Here is a 24,468-nt window from a genome sequence, read left to right on the forward strand (position 1 = left end):
ATAATTTTTTATATTTTTCTTGCTCTTTACTTCTGCAAGATGATATCATCTGTAAGAACTGTAAAACCTTTTTCTTTTTTAGCCAAAATAATATTTATTTTTAGAAATTCGATTATAACGAACATTCCCAAGTTTCTATAGAATTTATTTCTACTCTGTTGCCTGCCACACGACTTCCCTCTCGCACACACAAAAGCACATGGAGCACCGGCTGTAGGCCCCAGCCCGGCTCAGTTCCATTTGCTATAGTTTTATATGCCCGTCACCCATTAACCTTAACTGAATTACAAGTTTATAGTGAAGCCGCGTTCGCGGTGGCATCATCGTAATGATCATTATGGATATCATCATCGCGATCGATGGCACAATGAAAATGGATTGCTTTTGCTTCTAAATGCAAAATAATTTACCAAATTAACGGTACCATTATCAACAGCGACGATCCGATCAATCAAAGTGAATCCGATCAATTAAATGTTGCCTCAAAGCGTTGCACGAAGACTAGAGAGAGAGAGAGAAAGAGGGAGAGCGAGAGAGAGCACAAAGAAAATGGGTTATGAACAAACAACAGAGCAGAATAGAAACATAAGAGAATAGAACAGAATTGAAATAAACTCAAAAGCTACAGAGAGAAACGCGGCGAGGTGAATGTCTATCGGGTTTTGCTGGGGCATTCGAACTATGTATGTGAATTGGAACAGTTACGACCTTATCAGTGTGCAATGTGCATAACCTCAAAACGGCAGCTGTTCTTCTTCTTCTTCTTCTTCTTATGGTTTCTTTTTTACTCTTCGCCCGCTTTTGGGGCTGTATTGGGTTCTTGACTTCGTTGATAAATCATCGTCTTTTGCATGTTGCGAACTGTGTACGCCCGTAAAGGGGGCGTGTGTGGGGCGCTGCGAAGTTTTATCGATCGTCATCGATACTCGCCGACCGATTGCCGATTACCGATTGGCAGGTTATTGAACCGCTCAGCGCCGCGAGTTATTTTTTTTATACTTACAATACGTACGCTTGAGTATTTGTAACATTTTTCTATACACATTTTTTCTATCATATTTTTTTTGTGGAATTCTGTAAGCAAACGCTAATTGCTGTATGGCCGTGCCCCATGCCGTTGCGGCGCATGCTTTAGTTCCAGTTATTAGAGAAGACTCCATCTGCCATGGCCACATCCATTGATGGTGGTCCAGGCGGGCTGGGAGGCTGGGAGGCAGCCAGTTATAGCCCATCTGCATCTCGCGCGCTCTCTCTCTCTCTTGGTTTGGCTTAGAACAAGTTTTGGGGCGATTTTTGCATCGATTAGGCGCATTCCAAGCGTCGCCTACTTTGTGGGCGTGGCCGGCAGACGACTGCAAGCCTTAGCTATTTATAGGCTGCAATCAAATTAATTGCGGCCACGCCCACTTGCAGCACTGACAAAAACCAACTGTAATGAAGCCCAGGTTGACGAAGGTCGCTTCGCTTTTGTTTTTTGTTTTTTTTTTCATTTTTTTTTTCAATGTGGTTTTTGTTTGCTTTCAGATGAATGCGCAGATTTCCACAGAAACAAATGCATAGATACAAAATATTTTGGTTTTAGATGTAAGAGTTGCTGCCGCTTTTAATGTGTTTAGTTTTGTTTTTTTCTCTTTCTGTCGAATCAGCCAAAACACTTGACGCGCTGCATTGGAATTTGTTTTTTTTCATTTCATTTAGCCCTTCATGATGTAAAGTTCAAGTGGTCAGCGTGAAGCATTTGGTTAGTGGAGCTGCTGGAGCTGTTGTGGCTGTTGTAGCTATGCAGCCAGACTTTGATCTGACTTGGCCAAGCCGGTGTGTTGGCCATGGCTCTTAATTGCTGCTTCATTTCCGTGAACTGTCCACTGTTCGCTTTCATTTTGCCCACGGAAATGAACACATATTTTGCCAAAGAGATCAACAAACAGTTGCCGAGATCTCAGCTAAGCTCAGCTCTCCATTGTTGCGCAATTAGGGCGGCGTCAAGCTAACGCCTCCTTTTTTGAATACCCTGTAAACAGAAAGGGAGTGTGCGAGAGCTCAACTTTTAAGTTTCAGTATACTTTTCAAATGGTATCTGGGGCTTTGCTTGGCTTATCTCTTATTTGATTAACCTTGCACCCGAATATGTAGAAACTATGTGGAGGATATTCTGGAGAAAGAAAACACAGAAGCAGGTGCTTATAATTCTTAAAAAGTTTAAGCGTAAATAGGTTGACTTGATTAATACCAAAGTAAATTTTGAATGCACCTTCCTTTGCGCCCATATATAAAGAGTTTTCTTGCCGCTCAAAAATATATATAGAATTATTTTATATTTATGACGTTTCCTCGCTGATATTTAGGGTATTTTGTGCGCATTGTTCTATTGTGTTTAGCGTGTTTCTTGCCTACATTTGCTGTTTCATTTTCATTTCCAATGCTCAAGCACAAAACTCTTAACGCTCATTAGTTTTCTAAGTTTGCCGTCGAACTCGTTTCTCACACACGACGCGCGGCGGCCTCTCTGCAATTAATTAATGCCAACAGGCCAACAGAAATACCAACAACAACAACAACAATAAGAACAGCAACAATGCCGCCAGTCAGCGCTAAATTCTAGCCAGATTCCAGCTAAATTGTTTGCGCTGTCTTTGAACTCGCGCCGCCTGAATGAAGTCCCGGAGAAGCTGCAGCTCTCTTGGCTGTTGTTAGCTGTAGTTGGCCAACCGTCAATGCTTTGCATTTTTTCAACAGAAATTATAACAAATAATTACAACGCTCACAATATGCACAGGGGGGGGGGGGGGGGGGGGGGGTTGGCATAAAGGGGACCGCGCTTGACAGGCGACAGGTGCAAGAGTTTCACCTTTTGCATTGTTTAAGGCCAACAGCGCAGCGGCTCCCAGGCCTGCACTTTGGCCATGGCCATGGGCATATTGGGCATTTCTTTATGAGCTTTTGGCTTGTTAATTAATTAACAGGCCAGGTGAAAATGCATTTTGGCCAAGTGCCGTTTGCCCGTCGGCCAAATTGACTCTTCTGCCGCTTCGATTTCATTTTTGTTTGGGCTTTATTTTGAGCTTTGCCTTTTTTTTTTGTGGCTAGTTCTGAACCCACACGAGAGAAATTTCACTTTTGTTTCTTGTTGCAGGCCACAGACAAAGCGACATTCAAGCCACGAAAATTTTGAGGTCACAAAAGACTCGTTCCCATTGCCAGGCCGGCGGGCGCTCCGCTGCAGCCTGGTCCAAAAACAGACTCCCCGACAGCCACTCGAGCAGCAGCAACAGTTGTTGTTGTTCTTGTTGTTGTTGTTGTTGTTGCTGTTGTCGTTGACTCCATTGAAATTCTTGGGCTGTTGCTGCCAACCGCAAATGAACTGCGTGCATGTTGTTTACTCCCGCCCGTCTCCCGCCGCCGGTCGCCTACTTCCCCTGTATGTAATTTAATGCCAACTTAGAAGCTTTCAGCCTGCATTGAGTCTTCGGGCCACGCAAAAATTCCTCAGATCCGGACAGCTGCCCTTGCGAAACTGAAATAAGTAAGAGTGCTCCAGTCAGGAGTGCTAGACTGACAGTTACCCTGTATTCGGACAGTACTTCTCTCTGCTTCTTGCTTCACTTAGCCCCCAGACTTGAATAACTTTTGACTCTTGAATAAATTTGGTATTTATGGAATGATTGTCGTAAAATTGTTGTCCATTGAAGATGATTAAAGATACCTTAGATAGATTGAAGATACCTAGAAGATTACTTAGACTGAATCCTTATGCATCTGATGAGAAGGTGTCACATTCTGTCTGTTGCATACATTTGCGTAGCTTTATTATGCCCTGTGTGCACATGCTCTATTTGTAGAGGGTATAAATATGCAAACTTTCGATCCAGTTGCAATCCCATGTGACAGACACCGGAGACCTCAAGACATGATATGCCATTTTGAGGCAGCAGCTGCCAGCACAGAGTCAGTTGTTGTTGTTGCTGTTGTTGCAGTTGTTGTTGTTGTTGTTGCTGTTGGGCCATTGATTTTGTGTGTTGTCATCGCTTGATGAGTCTGCTGCGCGCAGCAGCTGCCCAGTGTCCAAAGAAAAGTGAAAATCTGCGCTTTCTAATTACGCGCAACGATGGCAGCTGGCGCAAGTTCTTGCTAGGCGGAGCGTGCATAATTAAGGGTCTTGCAACCTGTTGCCTAATTATGGCTAATACATGACGCTGCTTAATGCTAGCAGGAAAGTCTAAGAATCGGCAAAAACTAAGTCTAAGTTGCAGTTGCGCTTCGCTGAGCGCTGGGCATGACCTTCAGGCGGTGCGCGGGGTGCACAGACGGATAGACGGGACAGACCATGCAGCCAGCATATTCTCGCATGGACATGCTAAAGTGAAGCTGGGGCTGCAAACGGGTTGGTTTGGTATGGTTTTTTTTTTGTTTAGCCTGGCTTGTCTTTTGCTTAGTTTGTTTTCGCATGGCTATTTATTTGTTCTTGGCATGCTCCTTGGCCTGTTCGCCAGTTGATTGCCAGAGTCAAGCGAGCAGAGAGTTTGCGTTCTTATTGCCTGCACGCCTCAAACTTATCACTGGCCATAAATCTTGTCCCGCATACCAGAGACAGCCACAGAGCACAGGCCGGATCCACACACACATACACACACAGAGACAGAGAGGGGGGCGATGGAGACTCGTAACTGGTTGCCATGCCATGACCATTACCAGTTGGCGGCCTGCTCCAGCTCCAGGTTATTAATTCGCACAATGCAGCATGCTTGCTGCTTGCTGCCAACGGGGTCAAGGATGCAGTCAGTCAGCCAGTTGCTGCATTGTCTGCCCCCATATATATATATATATATATATATATGTGCATATATCCTGCGTTCAGTTCAGACACTCCACACGCTAATGAGTCCCGCCTACAGCTTGCGCAATTCGCTGACGCATCCTGCCCCGAACGTCTCCTGCTCCCCCCAGCTGGCCAGCAGCTCTGCAGAATGCCACAAGTGATTACCAATCAGGCCAAGTGGTGCTGTCTGCAGCGCATTAAGTCACAAAGATTTACTTTCATTTAACCCAGGCACTAAAAGGGTCTCAACTGCCACTTGACAGCTGGCGAAAGGCGGCAGGAGGCCGCTGCCCATTTTGACCACTTCGTTGCGAAAGTGTGAACGCAATCCGTTTTGATTTGCTCAACGGTCTGACCAAAAGTTCAACTCACCGCCTGTAAAAGCCAGCTTGAATTTATCAGCTCAAAAGAATCTTCAAAATGCTGTCAGAAGAAAGCCTTTTAACAAATTCAGAAGCTTATACAATTTGCCAAATCCAATTAAAAGTCAACGTTTGTGCGTGTAAATAATAAATACTCTTGACAGGCCCTTAACAGCTCTGTTAATCAGTTTGTCAAGCTTAAAAAGAAAAAAACGGCACAAAATAATTCTCACATCCGGCAGTAAAATAGACCCAAAAAGTTTAAATTTTCATTCATAATTATATTTTGCTTAACATTCCTGCAGTAAAAGCCAGTTAACATAATGTTAGCATAAGGCTTGTGCTTTCAACTGTGAAAATTCGATTGCTTTACTTTGATAAATAATCTTACCAGTGTTAACAATAAGTAGATGAGGCAAAGTCATTTTTATTCATACTTCGCCCTAACATTTTCCACTTAACATTGTTTTGGCAATATGCAAATGCTGTTAATGAAAATATTCTTTTTCTGTACTTTCATAAATATTCTAAACAGCTTTGTTCATCAATATAAAATGATATATTATATAACTAGGCTATTGAGTAAAGTATCTCAGAGTGAATAGAAAGCATTAAGAATGAGTAGATATTCATTTTTAAGCTGGTAGTTGGAAAATTAATAAATTGTAATTAACATGGCAATAACATATTGCAAATGTTAACATAACATAATGTTAGAAAAAGCTGTTAACGTTCTGTAAAATATCCTATTGCCTTACTTTAAGAATTACAGATGAGCTGTTAGTTAGACTAACATAAATGCAAATTTGATAGATGTTCGCTTGGTAACTCATGCCTCAAGTTTTAAGTACTCGTAAACATTTGCAACACAATTCTGAACGCTGGGCTGATAGACAGCCAAGCAATTGAGAGACTGACTGACTGAGTGTCTGACTATCCGACTGACTGACTGACTGACGCGTCGTTTGGTTTCGTGCTCTTGCCAAATTCAAATCCAAATCGCGGCACGATCGCGCCAGAGTTGTAAGCTGGAACCAAACGCTGAAAGAAACTAAAGTTGGGTAGCTGAAGCTGAAGCTGGGGAGCTGGAGATGGAGCTGAAGCTGAAGCTGGCCACGTTGTAGCCGACACGTTTGCTCGCATTTTGATTGCAATTTCTTTTTGCTGTTTGGCCGGGGCGCGTTTTCTCGCTGACTCCATTAAAGAGTCAAATTCGTGTTGGCCATTAAAAAGCCAGCGACAATGGAAAACGCAAATCAAAAGCTAACAAAATTTCCTCACGAAAAAATCACCAAAAAGATGATGATGCTGCTGCGATCAGGCCAGGCCGGCAGGAAAACTCCAAGGAGAAACTTTTGTTGTATTTGCTTTTTGATCAACTGCTAAAACAAGCGACATTTTTGCTATACAACTTCGATTTTCAATCAGTTGTTGTTGTTGTTGTTGTTGTATTTGTGGGCAGCTTGACACGGAAAAATCTGAAACAATGTGTGGGAGAGGGTTGGGGCAGGGTTTATGTATCTTTTCTTGTATTTGTTGTCTCTTGGCGCATTCTCAATGCACATTCCGCCAAATATTTTTTCACATCTTGTGACAGCTTGTCAGCCACACACACGCACACTCAAGTGTGTGTGTGTGTGTGTGTGTGCTGCAATCAAAATAAAGCAAAACTCAAGTTGTGAACGCGTAGGTGGCTTTATTTGCTGTCTGCCATTTCCCCCTCTCGCTGTCCTTCCCGCGGCCTGTCTTATCAGTCGCATTTTTTTGTACCCTGAACCCGTGACAAATCTCTAAAGAGAGAGTATATTGTTTAAGAACAAATGTTTGTAACGGTCAGTAGGAAACAAACAGGATTTATATATTTCTTTATCAGGACTATGACGTGTCGATCTCGGAAATTACTTGAACATCGAAATATATCTGTTCCTTTGTTAAAAATATCGAAAAATATAGTTTTAGAATCATGCTACTTCTTAGGCATAACTCAAAAATTATAAAACCAAGGCTCGCATATAGACAGATTAAAAATATATGCAATTTAATACTCAATCATATATAGACCTTTATAAACAATATTGGATGCAGACACCAAAGTCAATCAAGAATGCGTTTCCCATAAATAGTGTGGGAAAAAGAGAAGAATCGCAAGCGGCCAACTTGCAACATGCAATTCTTCTACGAATGTCTTTTTTTTTTTAGTAGTTAGTTTTTAGTCTTTTAGTATTTAGAAGGTAATAACTGCAGTTCGGCGTTGGGCTTAGGGTATCTCTTAGCCGGTCCCGACAAGAGTTTTGGTAATTTTGGTGCTTTTTGCTGGACTCTTTGCAAAGTAAACAGCGCGACAAATAAGCCGGCGACAATTGAATTGCTGTCGTCTGACTGCCTGACCCGCTGTCTCCGCGTGGGGGTGACTCACGTCGGCTGACGTCGCCGGCATATCAGCAAAATATTGTATTTTATTATTTATGAAATACCAAACGCTTAACCGAAGTTAAGCTAGTTGTTGTTCTTTCTTTGGCAATGACCAATGTGTATTTATTTGCGATGAATGCGAATTTCGAGCTGTCACACTCACAAGCTGCAAAGCTTAAGAATTATGAATGAAATTTCACTTCAAATACAAAATGAAACACGTTCTTACGTTTGTTGCTCTTTTGCCATTTATTGAATGTCAGCTTATAGCCGCATCATTGCCCAATGACACCAGCTGAAAGTGATACCTAAGCACTGGCATGACATCTTAGCGGGAGAAAAAATCAGCTAGAAATCTGGCCAGATGAGACTCGTTGAAAGTGACATTAGCATAAAAAGTGTGTGCGAGAGCTTGTGGTGATAATTGCTCAATGACACTAGCTGAAAGTGACACTTAGCTGTGGACATTAGAATGAAAGATATGACAGCTAAATGTCTTGACAGAGACACTTGTTGAAAGTGACATTAGAATGAAATTTGTGCCGCAGATAAAAAACCCACTAAAAGCTTAATACTAGCTGAAAGTGACATAAACAACAACAACTGCCATTCTGAATTGGGGCCAATACTGGGTAAAAGTAAAATCTGTGCGAGAGTAATAGCAAGAATAGTCTGTGTTGTCTAACAGAAAAAGATTATTTTCAATTAACTTTTTCACTTTTATAGCTATACAACACTGCACAAAAAGCTGTTTTAAAAGCTTTGAAAGCACGTGAAAGCTTGACTCTTGATTAAATGTCGTGTATGAAATAAAAATTAAAACTAACTCCAAGCTTTGTTGATTTTTATTCATTAGAGTTGAACTTAATGAATACTGTTTTGACAGTATGAAAGCTTTCTTTAATTTGTGAGCTGTTAATCAACTTTAAATTGTTTTTTTTCCATGCTTTTTAGCTGGTGTTATTAGACGTTTAAAAGCACTTCTAAAATTGTGAAAGCCACACAAATTGATTACATTTTTCAACTACGCTTAAGCTTTATTTAAACGCTGGAATAATTAAATATTGAAAAGCGACCCGATACACGAGTGTCATGAGCTCTCACAAAGAGTTTAAAGTAATTTATGGTGAAATTTCATGCCCACCCTTGGCTATATTTGTTACTCATACGCAACGTGTAGCGGCTATTGGAAATTAATAGCCAAATTCTCGCCATTCTCTGCGCCTTTGAACGTTCAAAATAATCGAAATGGGCAGCAAATTTGTTGTGCCACTCGCTTCCCAGAGCAACTTTCAATAGTTTTCCAGAGCCTTAGGGCGCATGCTTAGCACTCCATCAAGTGATTTATTTAACACGCGCTCAACCCGCGTAAGTGGCCAGAGGGGGGGTGAGGGGGAGAAATGAAAACTGGAGACCCAGACTGAAGACTGGGCGACCATTAAGAAGCATCAACGGCCAGCGGCGCTCAGCTGCGTCCAGCTGTTGACCCACTGCACCAGTTTTAATACGCGCCCCGCCATTGCCATTGATTTATAGATGCGAGTTGTGGCTGCACAGATGTATCTGTAACTGTAGCTGTATCTGTAACTTTGTATCTTGAAGTTAAAGTTGAAGTTGATGCTCATCCGGCGCAATTTCACATGCGCGCTCTTTAGCCGCACAGCTGTGTGGATGGATAATTATGGTGGGCTGTCAGTTGCTCTAGGAATAGGAATAAAGTAAAGGGCCCCATTGGCCCGTGGGACAGTTGCTGATTTAAATTCGTGTTAGAGAGACAAAATAATTACGGCAATTGGCCAAAAACAAAAAACCAAAACGAAACGAAACTGACAAGCACGACGAACGTATAAGTGAACGAATGAGTGAGTGAGTAAGTGAGTGAATGAATGAATGAATGAATGAATGACTTCGACTACGAATTTGAGTTTAGCTGCGATTTTGGTCTTGGGAACGTTCAAAGCCATTAAAATTCTTTTGCTCTAGCTGCAAACGATGCGCGCCGCCAGGCAAAAGGCCCAACTTGCGACTCTCAACTCGATTTTCGGCTCATTGCCAGAGACACCGCTGCCTAAGTAGTTGACCCACAAAATTATTGTTCTTTTTTCTTTTTTTTCCTTTTATTTGTTGGCTGCTGCATTTGTCTGTCATATGATTATTATTATATATTTGCCATTAAGCAAGCAACAATTCTATGGCGCCAAAGTCAAAGAGACAATCAACAGCTGCCCACGTTGATGGCGGCGATTGCGAATGCGCTGGCGTCCCACCACACTCAACTGAACCACAGTGAACCACACTGACGTCGACGTCGACGTTGCCAGTCAAAGCCAGTCAAGTGGCTCAGAGGCTTGGTCGTAATGTTGCCCATAATTTTTTTTTTATTATTTTTATTTATTTATATATAGTATTTTTTGGGGGGGCTTTATGTGCCTGAGTATTTACAATTCGATTTGGTTTGTGTGAGTCGCCGACGCCGTGCAAACATTGAAAATATTAAGTATACGTTGCGTGTTTTGATTGAGCATTTGACACCAGGGCTGCCGTAAATGTTGATAGCCGGCGAGGCGATTACATATCGCAATGATGGCTTTTGAAATTGTGATAAAATTTGAAAACTGTAAATAACTTGAACTTTATTGCATTGTTAACACTTTTGAAGACATTTGACAACACTTAAAGCTAACAATCTTAGCATAACAATCGACAATGGCAGCTGACAGCGCAGACACGCAGCATTTTTTTCCTATTTACTTCAGTTTTGAATGAAATTGAAAATTTTAGGTAACTTCAATAATTGATTAATTGTTTACTTACTCTGACTATTATTTAGTTAATTAATCGAATTATATGTTATTCAAATTGATGCACAAATTACAAAACATAAACAGAAGGTTTAAAGTATTTTGGAAATGCACGAAAATGTTTATTAGTTTCGCATTTTGATTGTTATATTTATAATGAATACAAAAACTTGTGAATCAGTCCCAACTAGGTAATTGAGTAAATGACGGATGAAAACCAGGTGAATAAATTTATGTATGTGCTTACTTTACTGTCAAATTAAGGACAATGAACTCTTAATGCTCCATTAAATGTAATTTTGATTATTGAAAAACAAAAGGTTTCCCGTCAAGAACTTTACTTTTAACCGTTCGATAGTTTCATTCCAATTGTTCATAAGGCAACTAAATGAAGTATAGATAAGCTAGTAAAGGCCAAGTTTGGTCGAGATACATTCCAAAACTGAAAAGTTCTTATTTTGCTCCTGTGTGGACTATGCGGGGACATATGTTATAGACATGGACATGTTATCTATTGACACATACCTCTTATCTATATTTTGTATCTATATATTTTAACAAAAAGTTCCTTTATCGACGCCTGTTAAATGTATTATACGAATCAGCTGCTTATCTATCTATACTTTGCCTATCTATTTTTTATTCATTATTATCTGTTAAGATTGAAGTTCTGCTGGTACCGCTGCGAAAGGCTAACAAAAATTGTTATTAGGATGTTTTAAAAAAAAAAGTTTAAATAATTTTCGCTATTTCATCTTAAATTGGAGACAAGATAGAGCACAATTTAAATATCTAATGCCAAGCTGTAGTCGAGCTTTAGTTAGTTTCAGGTCCGGAAGTTTGGCGATCTTGCATGTAGATAATCGCTAAGTTGTTATCAAATCGGGGGGTAAATATTGCATAGATTTAAGTGCAGCCCTCGTCAGACAGACACAGTCAATCCCAGGGTGGGTTCAGTTACTTAATCCGGCTTATTATGGACGCTCTGTTTGGTTGCCTGTTGATTTGTTGAGCTGGCCGCGTCCAGTTTTATTTCGCGCTGCGATTATGTACGAGTACATTTTTGTTGGTTCGCTGTTGTTGCTTCGGGTTTCTCAACATCGCACAAAATTCGTTTGGCTGCACTTCAAATGTTTCGTTGCTGGCAATTTTGTTACCATTGGCAATCGGCGGGCTTTTGGGCTTATCGCCAGCAATCGCTGCACAGTGCAACAATAATAATTTTCACTTAATTATCTAATGAGTGCGCAGAGTAAACAAAAAGCAAAATAGAAACCAAAGAGTATTAGGCTGAAATGATGTTTCGGGGTATTCATTCATTTTTGGGTTTATTTGATTTTGCGATCATTTGCAAACTGATTTTAAAGTTCAGCTCGGCTTTTGACCCGCAGCGATGTGGACATAACTAATGATTAAATTGCCAAGAGCTGCAGTGAAATTTTTGCCAAGCTTCCATTACGTATACACAGCGTTATGCAAGCTGCCAGTTGCCAGTCGCCAATTGTTGGTTACATTTAATGAAAGACAACAGCAGCATTTAACTAAATTGTTTTTTCTTATATTTTTCGTATTTTTCTATTGCAGGATGACATGCAGTCGCCACCCACGCAGCAGCAGCAGCAACAGTTGCTGCCGCAGCAACAGCAACAGTCGCTGCAGCATTTGGATCAGTGCGGTCTGACACAAGCTGGCCTGGAGGAGTATAATATACGTGCCTCGTCCTACTACGATCAGACGACATTCCATCATCAGAAGCAGGGCTCCTATGCACAATCCGAGGGCTATCACAGCTATGTGTCCAGCTCTGATAGCACATCGGCGACGCCGTTCCTAGACAAGTGAGTATAGCTTGAGCTGGGGTTTGGGCTATTGATGCGTTGTACTTGGGCTTAGTTGCAAAACATGTTTTCTGGCGACAATTATGAATTTTATTTGCGCGCACACACACAGACACACACACACACAGAGATCTACATAAAAAAGTGATTAAAAGTGATTCTTGGTAAAGCAAATAACAAACGTCGCACATGAGCCATAAAAAACACAACCGAACTAGCTTAACTTTCAAGGTCTTGGCAAGAGACTCGAGTTGCTCTATTGTCATTGTTGTTGTTGTTGTTGTTGTTGTACTTACGTACTTCGCTCTTGTTGTTGTTGTCTCATATGTTTTGGAACTTGCCACCGCAAACAGCTTGAAGAGAGTTTTTTATATTTTTTTGGCTGTCTGTGTCTCATGTCTATCGCCATCGAAATGCGATTTTGAAGGCTAAGCTGAAATTCAAGTAATTACGGTCATACCCGACCGTCGTCCGTCGTCTGGAGGCCTCCGCGTAGAAGGAAACGCCAAACATGACAACCACAAATTTGGGACTTTTATATTTTTATATAGTCAACGACGCAGCACGCAATGATTTGCCATATTTGAAGTTCTTACATTTAACGCCTTCCTCTTTCTCTCTCTCTCTCTCTCTTTTAGATTACGTCAGGAGAGCGATCTGCTGTCCCGGCAATCACATCACTGGTCCGAGAACGATCTCTCCTCAGTATGCAGCAATTCGGTGGCCCCATCGCCCATACCATTGCTCGCCCGCCAATGCAGCAGCGGCAACATTAGCAACGCCAACGGCTCCGCACAGCAGCACACCCATGCCCAGCATCATTCCAGCGCCAGCAATCACAGTCCCAGCAACAACAACAACAACAACAGTTCCGAGAGCACCTCATCCACGGAAACGCTCAAATGGCTCGGCTCCATGAGCGACATATCCGAGGCGAGCCATGTGACGGGCTACAGTGCCATTGCCGAGTCGGGTGAGTACACCATTAGCTTATAGATGAGATCTAATTAATTGAGTTTACGAATAAGTACGCCTAGCAAAACTTGGGACATTTCCCAGAAGTGTAAAAGAAATATTTATTGCTTAAGCCATTTTAATATGAAACACCCGCGCTGTGAAGCATAAATACTTCAGGGGTATTCCTTGAAACTCTTATAAGATCTGCAAGCTTCGAAATTAGATCTGAAACTCTACAACGGGTTTCTTATAAAGATAGAGATAACCGCATAATATAGTTTTATTAAAGCTGCGGTTCTTAATTTATATTAGGGGTATTTCCTGAAAATTAAATATGAATTGTTGACTGCTCCTTCGGGGTATTCCAAATTAAAATATTCGGTTCCATGAAATCAGACTTTCAGACTTTTATCTAATCTCCATGCTCGACTTCATAGTTTTTTTTTAAGTTTAGTTGAGTTTTAAGTCAAGCTTGTCAGCTATAAAATTTGATAAAATCTGCGAAGTATTTTGAAATGCATAGTAAAGGTATTCCCGTGAATAGTTATTAGTTATACACTAACATTCTATTCTCTGAGCAGTATAAAACTAATGTAGTTATTACTCTTCGCCCGTTGTTCATCCGCATATTTATTTATCAGCTGATACAGCTGGAACACCCCTAATTTTAATATGCATATCAAAAACATGCCTGACGTGAACGTGACTTTATCTAAATTATTTCTATTAGCGGTTTTGTTAGATATTAGAAGCCTTCTAAACCAGTTGCTGCAAAATTCGGCGACTGGCGTCCGCTCACTGCATTAGGGTGGGGAGGGGGCGCCGACCTTGGGTCATTGTTTTGGCCCCACCGACCCACTTTTACTAGCAGCAGCAGCGGCAGCAGCTCCTGGCTGCGCCTTTAGCCCATTAGAATGTTGGTATTGAACGGCTTGTTGTGTTTCTATTTATATTTGTTTTTTTGTGAATTTACCGCCCCCAGTTTCCTCCTCGCAGCTGATTGTGCACAGCTCGCGTGTGCTGACGCCCAAGCGGCATCAGAGCGAGAGCGTGCTCTATCTGCACGACAACGAGGTGACATCGCCGCTGCCACCGCCGCCGCAGCCACCAACCAAGCCGGGCAGCAGTTCGGCCGTTAACAACGTCAAGCAGTCGGCGCCGATCTCAGAGGATGTTGTGCAGCCGCTGCGCTTTCAGCATCGCCACAGTCCCAGCTATCCGCCGGTGCACACGTCCATGGCGCTGCATCGCTTCCAGCAGCAGCAGCCGCAAAGCTACAAGCTGACCGCACAGAGTTCCTTGCCCGAGCTGGAGTCTCCGCCAGCGCACGAGGCGCGCTCGCTGCTAGGTCAATCCCAGTCCACGGGAGATCTGCAGCAGCCGGCGCAGCTGCTGCGTCCGGCACAGCAGCACAAGTCGAGCATATCGGTGACCATATCCAGCAGCGAGGCGGTGGTCACAATTGCGCCACAGCCGCCGCCCAGCAAGCCGCAGCTCAACAAATTGGAGCTGCACAGCTGCAGTGCACCGAATGTGGCCAGCAGCAGCAGCGGCAGCGCAGAGCAGTCGCCGCCTGCATTCATCAATGATTCGTATCGAAGCAATCATCGCCTGTTCCCGGTGAGCACCTACACGGAGCCGCTGCACAGCAACACCTCGCAGTATGTGCAGCATCCCAAGCCGCAGTTCAGCGCCAATCTGCACAAGTCCGCCAAGTGAGTACGCCCCCGCAGCCTTACCCCATCTCCGATCCTCGACTAAACTGTCTGCTTGCCTTTTAGACTACCTGTGATAACGCCCGCGGGCGCTGCGGTGCAGCCAGCCTGGCACTCGGTGGCGGAGCGCATTAACGACTTTGAGCGCAGTCAGTTGGTAGATGCACCCAAGTTTTCCTATCTGGAGCCCAGCAAGACACATCGCCTGTCCAATCCGGCGCTCAAGGCGCTGCAGAAAAATGCCGTTCAGTCTTATGTGGAGCGCCAGCAGCAGCAGGCGCACAAGGAGGAGCAACAGCTGCTGCGCTCACAATCCCACTCGCATTCCTATCAGGCACTGCACGTGGAGCGCAAATCGCTGCCCAACAATCTGAGTCCCATGCTCTCGGGCATGTCCAACAGCGGCTCCGGCTCTGCCTCTGGCTCCAACTCTGGCTCTGGCTCTGGCTGCAGCTCACCTACTCCACCACCGCCGCCGCCACGCTCCCGTTCGCTGCTGCCCAATTTGCTGCGTCGCTCCAGCTCCGCCTCGGACTATGCGGACTTTCGTGAACAGCATCAGGCGCAGCATCACCACCTTCAGCAGCAGCTGCAGTCCAAGCCGCCCAGCATACGCAACATTAGCAGTGCCGAGAAGCTGTCGTTCAATGACTGCGGCATGCCGCCGCCGCCGCCACCGCCGCGCGGCCGTGTGGCCATGCCGGCACGGCGCACCTCGTCGGCCACGGAGTATGCGCCCATGAGGGAGAAGCTGCTGCTGCAGCAGGCGGCTGCCTTGGCGCATCAGCAGCATCATCCGCAGCAGCATCGCAACGTGCACGTTTACCAGACGGCCGTGCAGGCGCCAGAGCGACCGCCCGAACGGCCGCCCAAGCATCCGCAACTGCGTGTGCCCTCGCCCGAGCTGCCGCCGCCGCCGCTCGGCGCTGAGCTGGACAACAGCTACACGTTTGATGAACCGCTGCCGCCTCCACCGCCACCGGAAGTGCTGCAGCCACGTCCGCCGCCATCGCCGAATCGACGCAACAGCTTTGCTGGCGCATCCACGCGCCGTTCTGCCTACACTCAGCCCACGCTGGCGCCGAAGGTGCCGCCGCAGGTGCCCAAGAAACCCACCAGCTTGCGACAGCAGGTGAGTCTAGCTCTTGCATTTGACTGATTAACAGATGCACTTACTCATGTGTGTTGCCTTTTCATCTGTTGCAGCTGCCTCACAAGCCACAACAACAACAAGCACTGTCCAATGGCAACGTCAAGCCCACAAATCTGCCCACAAGCCGCAAGCGTCCGCACAATCCGCCGCCCATCCTGGAGAGCGTCGTTTCCACTGCCAGCGCCGCGCCGCCGCCGCTGCTGCCGCGCGCTCGGCCCACGCTCGCTGACAGCGTTATAGCCAGCAATCTGGAGAGCAATCAGCAGAAACGGTGAGTGCTGCACAATTTGTACATCAATCATACGCCCCGTTAAGCAGTTGCATTTATTTTCCCCCTTTTTTTTATATTTATGATTTAATTTGCAAGCTCGAAAGTGTTGGCGGCTTTGAATTAAGCAAATCTGGAAATTGCGCGAAAAGTTTGTTTTAAATTCGGCTTAACAAAAAACTAGACTAGGTCTTCAGTTAAAATAGCGAAATGAGTTACGATTTCAGTTCCAAAGAGAGCTTTTCTATGTACATTTCTTCTATTTGAATGAGAATTCATGATTTATATAGGATAATTTATAAGTAATGGGCACACTGTTTTATTAAACGTAATCTGACCTTTTTTTTAAGCGCAAGCTCCATTAAGCTTTATAGATATTATATTGTGGTATCCTAATGCAAGAAGTCAGAGTTGAAGCTTACACTTACGCGTCCAACAATTGCAGATTAATCTGAACATTATCTCAGGCTAATCGATATAAAAACAGCTTAGCATGAAGCTTTTACCCCAGATAAATTTTAACTTTGACCTGCTGCAAATTCACAAGTTCGAAATCGCACCCAAATTTAATGGCTTTCTTTAAAATTTAAAAACTGATTGCGCAGAAAAGCTTTATGCTTAACGCATTAATTAATGGTATAATTATATTCAGTCTTAGTTGAGGCTTAAAGCTCCGCCAAATGTTTTTTTGCCAGTAAAAGGCTCTTCCGATAAAATTTGGACATATTTTATTCGCAACATTCTCTAACCAATTGTATTATGTTCAAAGCTCTTAAATTAAAGCTTGATAAAATGAATCTGTGTTAACGCTTAAAGCTCCGCCTTATGCTTTAAGCTTTAAGCAAATGGTTAAACTTTTTAATATTGACTTATAGCAAACGCTCAATATCTAATATCTTTCGATATTTCATTTTCAACTTGCTTTAACCAACTAATTCAAATCAGCTTAAGCTATCGCTCGCAGCTAATGCCATTGACATTTGCAATTTAAAAGCTCTTACAGCCGCAATATTTTATAATATGTAATTTAATTTAGTTCATTAACAAACCAATTCAATAATAACCAAATTACTTGGCTCGCATTCCACCTTGAAATTTGCTAAGAAAAATATGTGTGCTCAGTCGAACTCATTTGGCAATTGTGGATTAAAGAAAAATCGCTTTAAGTGTAGCCATGACGCGCCTCGCTCAATTGCCGCATTGTTCTTGACCTTATCGAATCCAATTAACTCTGAATGCGGTGCGTGGCACAGTAGCCGCAGTGCAAGCACCACTGAGCACACAAGCCTCAGCTCAGCTCGGCTCCATCGAGCTGTGCTGGCTAATAAGCCGCTTCCTTTGGGCCAGCTCGGGCCGTCAATCAGCTGTCGTCTAATGTTCGCTGAGCAGCTGTGCCTTGCGCCTAATTGGATTATGAAACACACACACACACACACACACACACAGACACACTGCACTCTGCACAACATAAATCAAGCAAATCGAGCGTCAACTGCGGACTTTCGCTTTTAGTGGCCATTGTGGGTGACCCAATATTCGAAAAAGCCAAAACGCCAAAAAGCCAATCGCCAAAACACCAAACGCTGATCGCCAATTGGCGCGGGCGCACCTGAGCACCAACTACGACAGCAACAACGGCCACAAAAATGTGTCAACAATTTATGTTTTTTATTTATTTTTATTTGTATTTTTTTTTCCGGTGCTCCTGTGGCGTGTGGGCCGCAGTTCTTTGTTCTGATTGTGGGGTAAAAGCAAAGCGAATTCAATTCGAACGTAATCGAAATCGAAATTGAAATTTATCTTTAAGGGGTACCCCTTAAAATACAAAAGGTACCATTCTTTTGCACCCGCGCTGACATTGATAGATGAACGATGCTGGGTTCATTAGCGAGGCGCGCATAGTTTTTGCACCCACTGTACCAGAGGCTGGGTGCGGGCATTAGATGACCAGCCACCAAGTGGAGCAACAACGAGTTGTTGTTCCTGTTGTTGTTGTTGTTGTTGTTGGTGGTGGCATGCTCAATAATTTCTGTGGCCTGTCATGTATTTGTTGCTGTTGTTGTTATTTTTGTTGTGTGGTGGCTCTGACACCGCTGCAGACCTTTGCGGCACGATTTGTTGCAGCACATCCAGCACGAGACAAATATTGACACAATTTGTGGCAAGTTTTTGGGCTTGTCTCTCTCCCGTATCTGTAACCCGGGTTCAAATGCCGTTCAATCGTTGAACGTGCCTCATTTGCATTTTGAAAGTTTGCCTGGCTGTCGCGTCTCGTGCAGAAATTGGAGCAAAGGGCAAGCGCATTTCCTTGCAACGCTTCCACCACCTGCACACACACACACGCATACACAAACTGTAATCACAGCATTGCCTGACAGCTCGTATTTTTGGCCCGCTTTGCGGTCATTAATTGGCCAAACACCTACGGTTACTGTCAGTTTGGGTGCTAGAGGTGTGTCAATTTTTGTTGTACTAGAGGGGGGTGGGGAGGTGCCATGTGTTCTCGACAGGCGCTAATTATCGGCTCTGCACAGCCGGCGGCGGTGCTGCCCAGGCCAACTATTTGAATTAATTTTCCATGACAATTTGGGCATACAATCGCCTTTTAGCCAAGTGCCAACTAAGCAACTGGCCAACTAGCGTATTATTTTCAAATTAACTGCCAACTCGATTGCGCACACGCGGCGTATGCGAAATAAATCACTCATGCGCCGCGTTGCGCCTGCGCCGCAATCAAAAACAAAAAAAACAGCTCGCCAAGACAATTCAATTTGCGAGACAGTCGCGACAGACGCGCGATGCAGTCGCCATGATTAGAGCCAGAAAAGTAACAACAATGAAACCGACGCGACGCCAGTTGCCGGCATCGTCGTCGTCGTCGTCGTGCGCAACATTTAACAAAGTGGTTGCCATAATTTTGGCGCTATCGCCGGCTAAATATCGACAGCAATGATCGATTGAACTTTGGCTGAGAATATTGCGCAAATTTCACTAACACAAACACACACACACACACAAAAGGTGATTGCATTTATTTTATGGTCAACGCCAAGTTTATCTTATTTGAAAATGCATTTTTTGTTGTTTCTTTTGTTTATTTGTGTTTTTGCCTTCTGATTTGTGTTCACTGTCATGTTATACGCAATTGTTTTTTACTATTTTTACGCTTGTTAAAAAACCTTTAGTGTGGGCGGTAAAACAAATCATTCACTTTTGCTCAGAATATTCACAGATAAATATATTTTAGTATCATAAAATACATCTAATATATCTCAAAATTCCGTTCTAGTCGCTTTCGACTATTTATCAAAACGTCTTGCATACTTTTAAGCGCCCTTGATAAATGTTATGTCGCGCTCAAAAGTATGCTGCAAATTTTTGCTAGCGCTGAGAGCAACCTCATGCGGATAAATGACTAATATGAATAAAAATTATTTGGCAAATGATTAACACTTACAATCTTTATAGTATATCAATAAAAACCTATTCATAAATATAAATACGAAATATGAAACCAACAAATAATCTTAAATTGTTGCTGCGCAGCAATTAAATCTTAGAAAGATAAGGTGTCAGAACAAACAAATTGATAACTTCCAAAATATAAATATAATAATATAAATAATAATAGCAAAAAGTGATCAAAATACCAAAATATAAACAAACGTAATATAAAATTAACGTACAAAAAATACTTAAATAGTAGTGATAAATATTTTTCCGAGAATATTGAATACTTCGTATTTATGAGCCAATTTATTTTGTGCAGTGCAACTCACACACGCACACACTCACAGTTTGGCACAGTTCTATTTGTGTAAATCGCTGCCTCAGCTCAGCCGAGATCACTGCAAAGGCCGAATGCCAAATGCTGTCTCACCTGAGATACGGACAAAGAGATAGATGGAAAGAGAACAAGAGCGTGAGCCAGAGCCAGTCAAACATCGCCAAACAAAACAGCAACAACAAAAATCATATACTCTCACTTTTTGTGAATTGTCCAGAGCTCTGCTCTTGGCACGCTTGCGCACGCTCTCGCCACTCGAATACGACTGCGCGCGCTCTCCCACTCTCTCTCTCTCTCTCTTTTGGCATGCGCTCTCACGACTGCGCTTTGCCGGCTGCTCCATTGCGGTGCGCCGCTGTCTGCCGCCATCGTTGCTGACATTCGGCCATTTGTGGCCGCCACTTCAAACGAGTGAAAACCGCTGACGCGTGCAGACGTACGCGCAGCTTTGTAGCGTTGACATCAACGACAGCGACAACGACGGCGCGCGTGCAAACAAATTCTCCTCGCCCCTCATCCAAACGATTCGCATTTGAAGATCTAAACGCAATGCAAACGAATTTGTCATAAAAAAAAAAAATTATATATATATTTATATATGTATATGTGTATATAAAAAAAAAACATGTTAAACTTTCGCCTCTTTTGCATACGTGTAAATCAATTGCAATTGTCGCGCACTCCTAACGAATAATAAACACGCCCACCGACCGCCCCTAACTGAAAAAGTGCTGCCCAACCCCCAAGAAAAGTGTCGTCCAAGTGAACAAGGAAGTTCGACAGCCAGGTTCAAATGTTATGCCAACAAACCGCACAGCAAAAGTTGCATTTTATTTGCACAAATAACGACAGTGAATTACAATAAAGTAAAAAATAAAACAACAACAACAATAAATACAAGTAACAAGTAACAAGAAAAAAAACCAGGCAACACGTTTCGGTTGTTGTTGTTGTTATTTGTAGGCCTTTGTTGTCGCTCAAATTGGATTTCACAATATTGGATACCGTGGATCAGCTGAAAATGGTGTTCGGCGGCAGATTTCGCATTAGAAGGTAAACGATATGTTACACACAAAAAGAACTGCCTAGTATATAATTTGTGCTCAATTAATTAACCAGGAAATTCTATAAAACAAAAACAAAAAAGCAACATGCTATTAATTAAAACTGGGCGCAGTGAAAATGAAAAGCCTCTAATAAGCATAAGCGACAGTTTCTCAAGATAATATCGCAAAACGTGTCTGTGTAAGCGCTAATTGCACTAGTTTTTCTTTAAGTGTGTGCGTGAGTGTGTGCGAGTGTGTGTGTGTGTGTGTGTGTAAGTGGCGGCTAACTTCAGTGTGACCATATTTAGCATGCTCAATGCCTAGCTCCAGACTCGCTAATGACGACAGTTGGCTCCGGTTATAACACACACACAAACACACACACACATACATACAGAGAGACAACTGCTAATAACTGTTCACAGCTGTTGGCCGTCCACGAAGTGATCTTTAACTCAACAGCAGCAGCAGCAGCAGCAGCAGTAGCAGCTCTTGTTGCATGCCACTTGGCAGTTTATATAGCTTGACTCGCTGACTTCTGCCCATTCTCCATTTCCATTGTAGGCGGCAGGTGCAAAACGAAATGCTGAAAGAAACCTTCGCGGCACGTTTCCTGCCTGACAATCAAAATGCCAGCGTGCAGAAAAAAAACCTTCCTTTTTTTTTGGTTTTTGGTTTTTGCTCACATTTTGCCAGTGACACGCGCCAACAATGCAAATGCAGAGCCTTAAAATTCCCAGTGATCCGCTGACATGTGAACAGCCAGATGTATTTACATATATCTCTTATGGGGCTGTCTCTATCATTTCTTCATCATTTTATCAGCTGCGTGGATCTTATCGATTTTTGATTTACGCCCTAAAGCAATGGTTGCCTTTGTTTGGCTGCCATAAACTGGTCAAAACCGGTTCCAGCCAAAACAGCCAGTCACCCCTGGCAACAGCAGGGGCAACCCTTAGACAGCACCCGCACCCTAACCATCGTGTGCTCACCAAGCCGGAGTCACCCTCGTGCCAAGCCCAAGTGCCTGACATATTGATAAGGAACCTGCTTTCCAATTGACAAACAAGCCGCTGACAAAAGCTGCCTGCTATGACAAGTCTCGTATACCATTTCTCTAAAGCATTCATTCATTAAGTCCCCTTCAATTTCATGCAATTTTGCCAGTTTTCTTAATCAAAGACTTTAAAATTAAGGCCAACAGAGTCACAGCTCAATTACTCACACCCTAGTTTAATTATGTATATCGTCAGCTAATGCATCTCGCACTTTCCGACGATATTTTTGTTGTGTAAAAACTTCAAAGCGTATTTAATTTGTTTGCGTTTACAAAAACGTCGCTATTCTAAAATGCTTTTGTTTTTGTTTTTGTGTGTGTTTTTTTCTTCTTCTTTTTATTAAGGCTTTGCACGAATTTCGACATAAATGAAATGAACGAACGAGCTAAAGAATTTGCTAGCTATGGAGAAATGTTAACGAACCACGAATTTCATTCGCAACATAAACAAATAATCAATACGAAGCCAAAAAACAAAGAATGAAGTTGTATTGCTTTGGGAGATGGTCGACGTAGTAATACCCTAGCCGATATTATATGGGATAGAGTCAACAAAATAGGATCCAAAAAGAAACCTGGACAGTTGGAGTAGTTCGATCATGTGTATATATACTTTATATTTTCTTCAGATATGCGGAATTAAACTTGAAATATTTGAGAAATTTGTTCTAAAGTCCATTTTCTAAAACATCTTTATATGAGAGATATATGATCTATTTCCATTCGAACTAAACAATAAAAAATTGCTTGACCAGGTTTGTTTAATATGAAAAGTTGCGCAATTTACAGACTAGACATAGAAACCTGTCTCACCTTTATCTTGATCTCTACTAAATATATTCCATATTGTCGTAATATATTATCCATCAATTACACCCTTTCCTAGGGTATAAAATGCCGCATTTACACTAACGAAGAGCACTTCAAAATAAAACCGAAAAAACGCTGTGCTTTTTACAAAAATCAGTTTTGTGGCACTAGAATTTTGGTTTACGATTATACGAGTGTATCTGGAACAGAAATTGGTGTGACCTTCGTTCGTGCGAGAGAGGGGGGTTAGGGAATTTGGAATTGATTTGTGCCTGCGGTAATTTGTGTAGGGCTCAATGTTGTTTATTATTATTGTTGTGCGGGGCCACTAAACAAATCAAACAATAAACGTTTATTGTGCCACGAAACGCTTTTCATTGCCAATCGATGAGATGTGGAAAAATTGTAATGGGGCAGATGCTCAGGGTCGGAACCCCGACTCCTCCTCCCCCTTACGAAAGGCTTACGAAATGAGAAAAACGTCAGCGCCAAAATGTCAAGAGTTTTCAATTAGCGCATCTCGCTCTGCTGCTCTATTAAATTGATTGTTCTTTATGTTGAAAAAAAAAAACAGATATGTCTCGAGTTATGGCAAATTATTGAAATATTTTTTGTTTTTTGATTAATTTTTTTTTCGCATGTTTCGTTTTTGGGTTATTTCTGTGGCATGCCAAACAAAACATTCAACACTTGTGCAAATAAATTTAAAAAAAAGAAGAAATAAATAAATATATTAACATGCATTTCAATTGGCATACAGAAGCAGCAGCAACAATCAAATACAATACATATGCATATATTTGTTTTAATATCTTGTCGACACGCGGCAATAATTCAGTCTTAATTAAAATGTATACAAAAAAAATTGCGTTTCTTTAATCAACGCTGACAAATTGACAATTGAAGCGCTTCATTTAAATGCTTGTATATAAATGCCATTTAACATAAACAATTTGCCGGAATTTTTGCGGAAATTGTCAAAAACAAATGGCTATATAATTAAAAACTAAGTGCACTGTGAAAAAAACATGCATATAATTAATAAACAAATAATGTGTAAGGGCGTGTTTATCAGAAAGATATTTACAGATTATTTAATGATAAGAATTAAAATTGTAATTTACACAATCAGTTAAAATCAACTTATTTTTAATATTCGCAAAATTAAGCTGTGTTTCCTGTTTTTCCACTCGTTTTTATAAATTTAAGACTCAAATCTGACGTTATTTTAAGCTGTTTATGTACTATTATTTCTGTCAGTGTAGTCCTTAACATGCTGTTAACTAACAGAGTTCATTAGACTGCTCGCAATGTTATTGGGAATTTGTTAAACACGCCGTTTGCAGTTCGCAGCTTTTTTTTTTTGTTCTGTTGTTTGTTTTAAAGCTGATCGAACTTGTTTCAATTTCAATTCATCAATCGATCAATAGGCCGATTAATTTGTTG

General features: G+C 42.3%; 1 protein-coding gene across 3 annotated transcripts in view; it reads left to right on the forward strand.

Moving 5' to 3' along the window:
- LOC115758192 (protein Shroom) overlaps window positions 1-24,468 on the forward strand; it is a 48,146-nt gene that overhangs the window by 2,434 nt on the left and 21,244 nt on the right. The window contains exons 2-7 of one of the 3 annotated variants that reach the window (XM_030698754.1): window positions 11,976-12,229; window positions 12,868-13,202; window positions 14,169-14,901; window positions 14,968-16,033; window positions 16,108-16,325; window positions 22,558-22,835. In XM_030698754.1, coding sequence (XP_030554614.1) covers window positions 11,976-12,229; window positions 12,868-13,202; window positions 14,169-14,901; window positions 14,968-16,033; window positions 16,108-16,325; window positions 22,558-22,696 — 2,745 coding nt within the window. In that variant the 3' untranslated portion in view covers window positions 22,697-22,835. Of the gene's footprint in view, window positions 1-11,975; window positions 12,230-12,867; window positions 13,203-13,686; window positions 13,715-14,168; window positions 14,902-14,967; window positions 16,034-16,107; window positions 16,326-22,557; window positions 22,836-24,468 lie in introns of those variants that run through there. The other 2 variants (XM_030698738.1, XM_030698747.1) reach the window with 2 other exon arrangements.

The sequence above is a fragment of the Drosophila novamexicana genome, unplaced genomic scaffold, assembly GCF_003285875.2.
Source record: "Drosophila novamexicana strain 15010-1031.04,08,12 unplaced genomic scaffold, DnovRS2.1 tig00000008-arrow-pilon, whole genome shotgun sequence".
NCBI lineage: Eukaryota > Metazoa > Arthropoda > Insecta > Diptera > Drosophilidae > Drosophila > Drosophila novamexicana.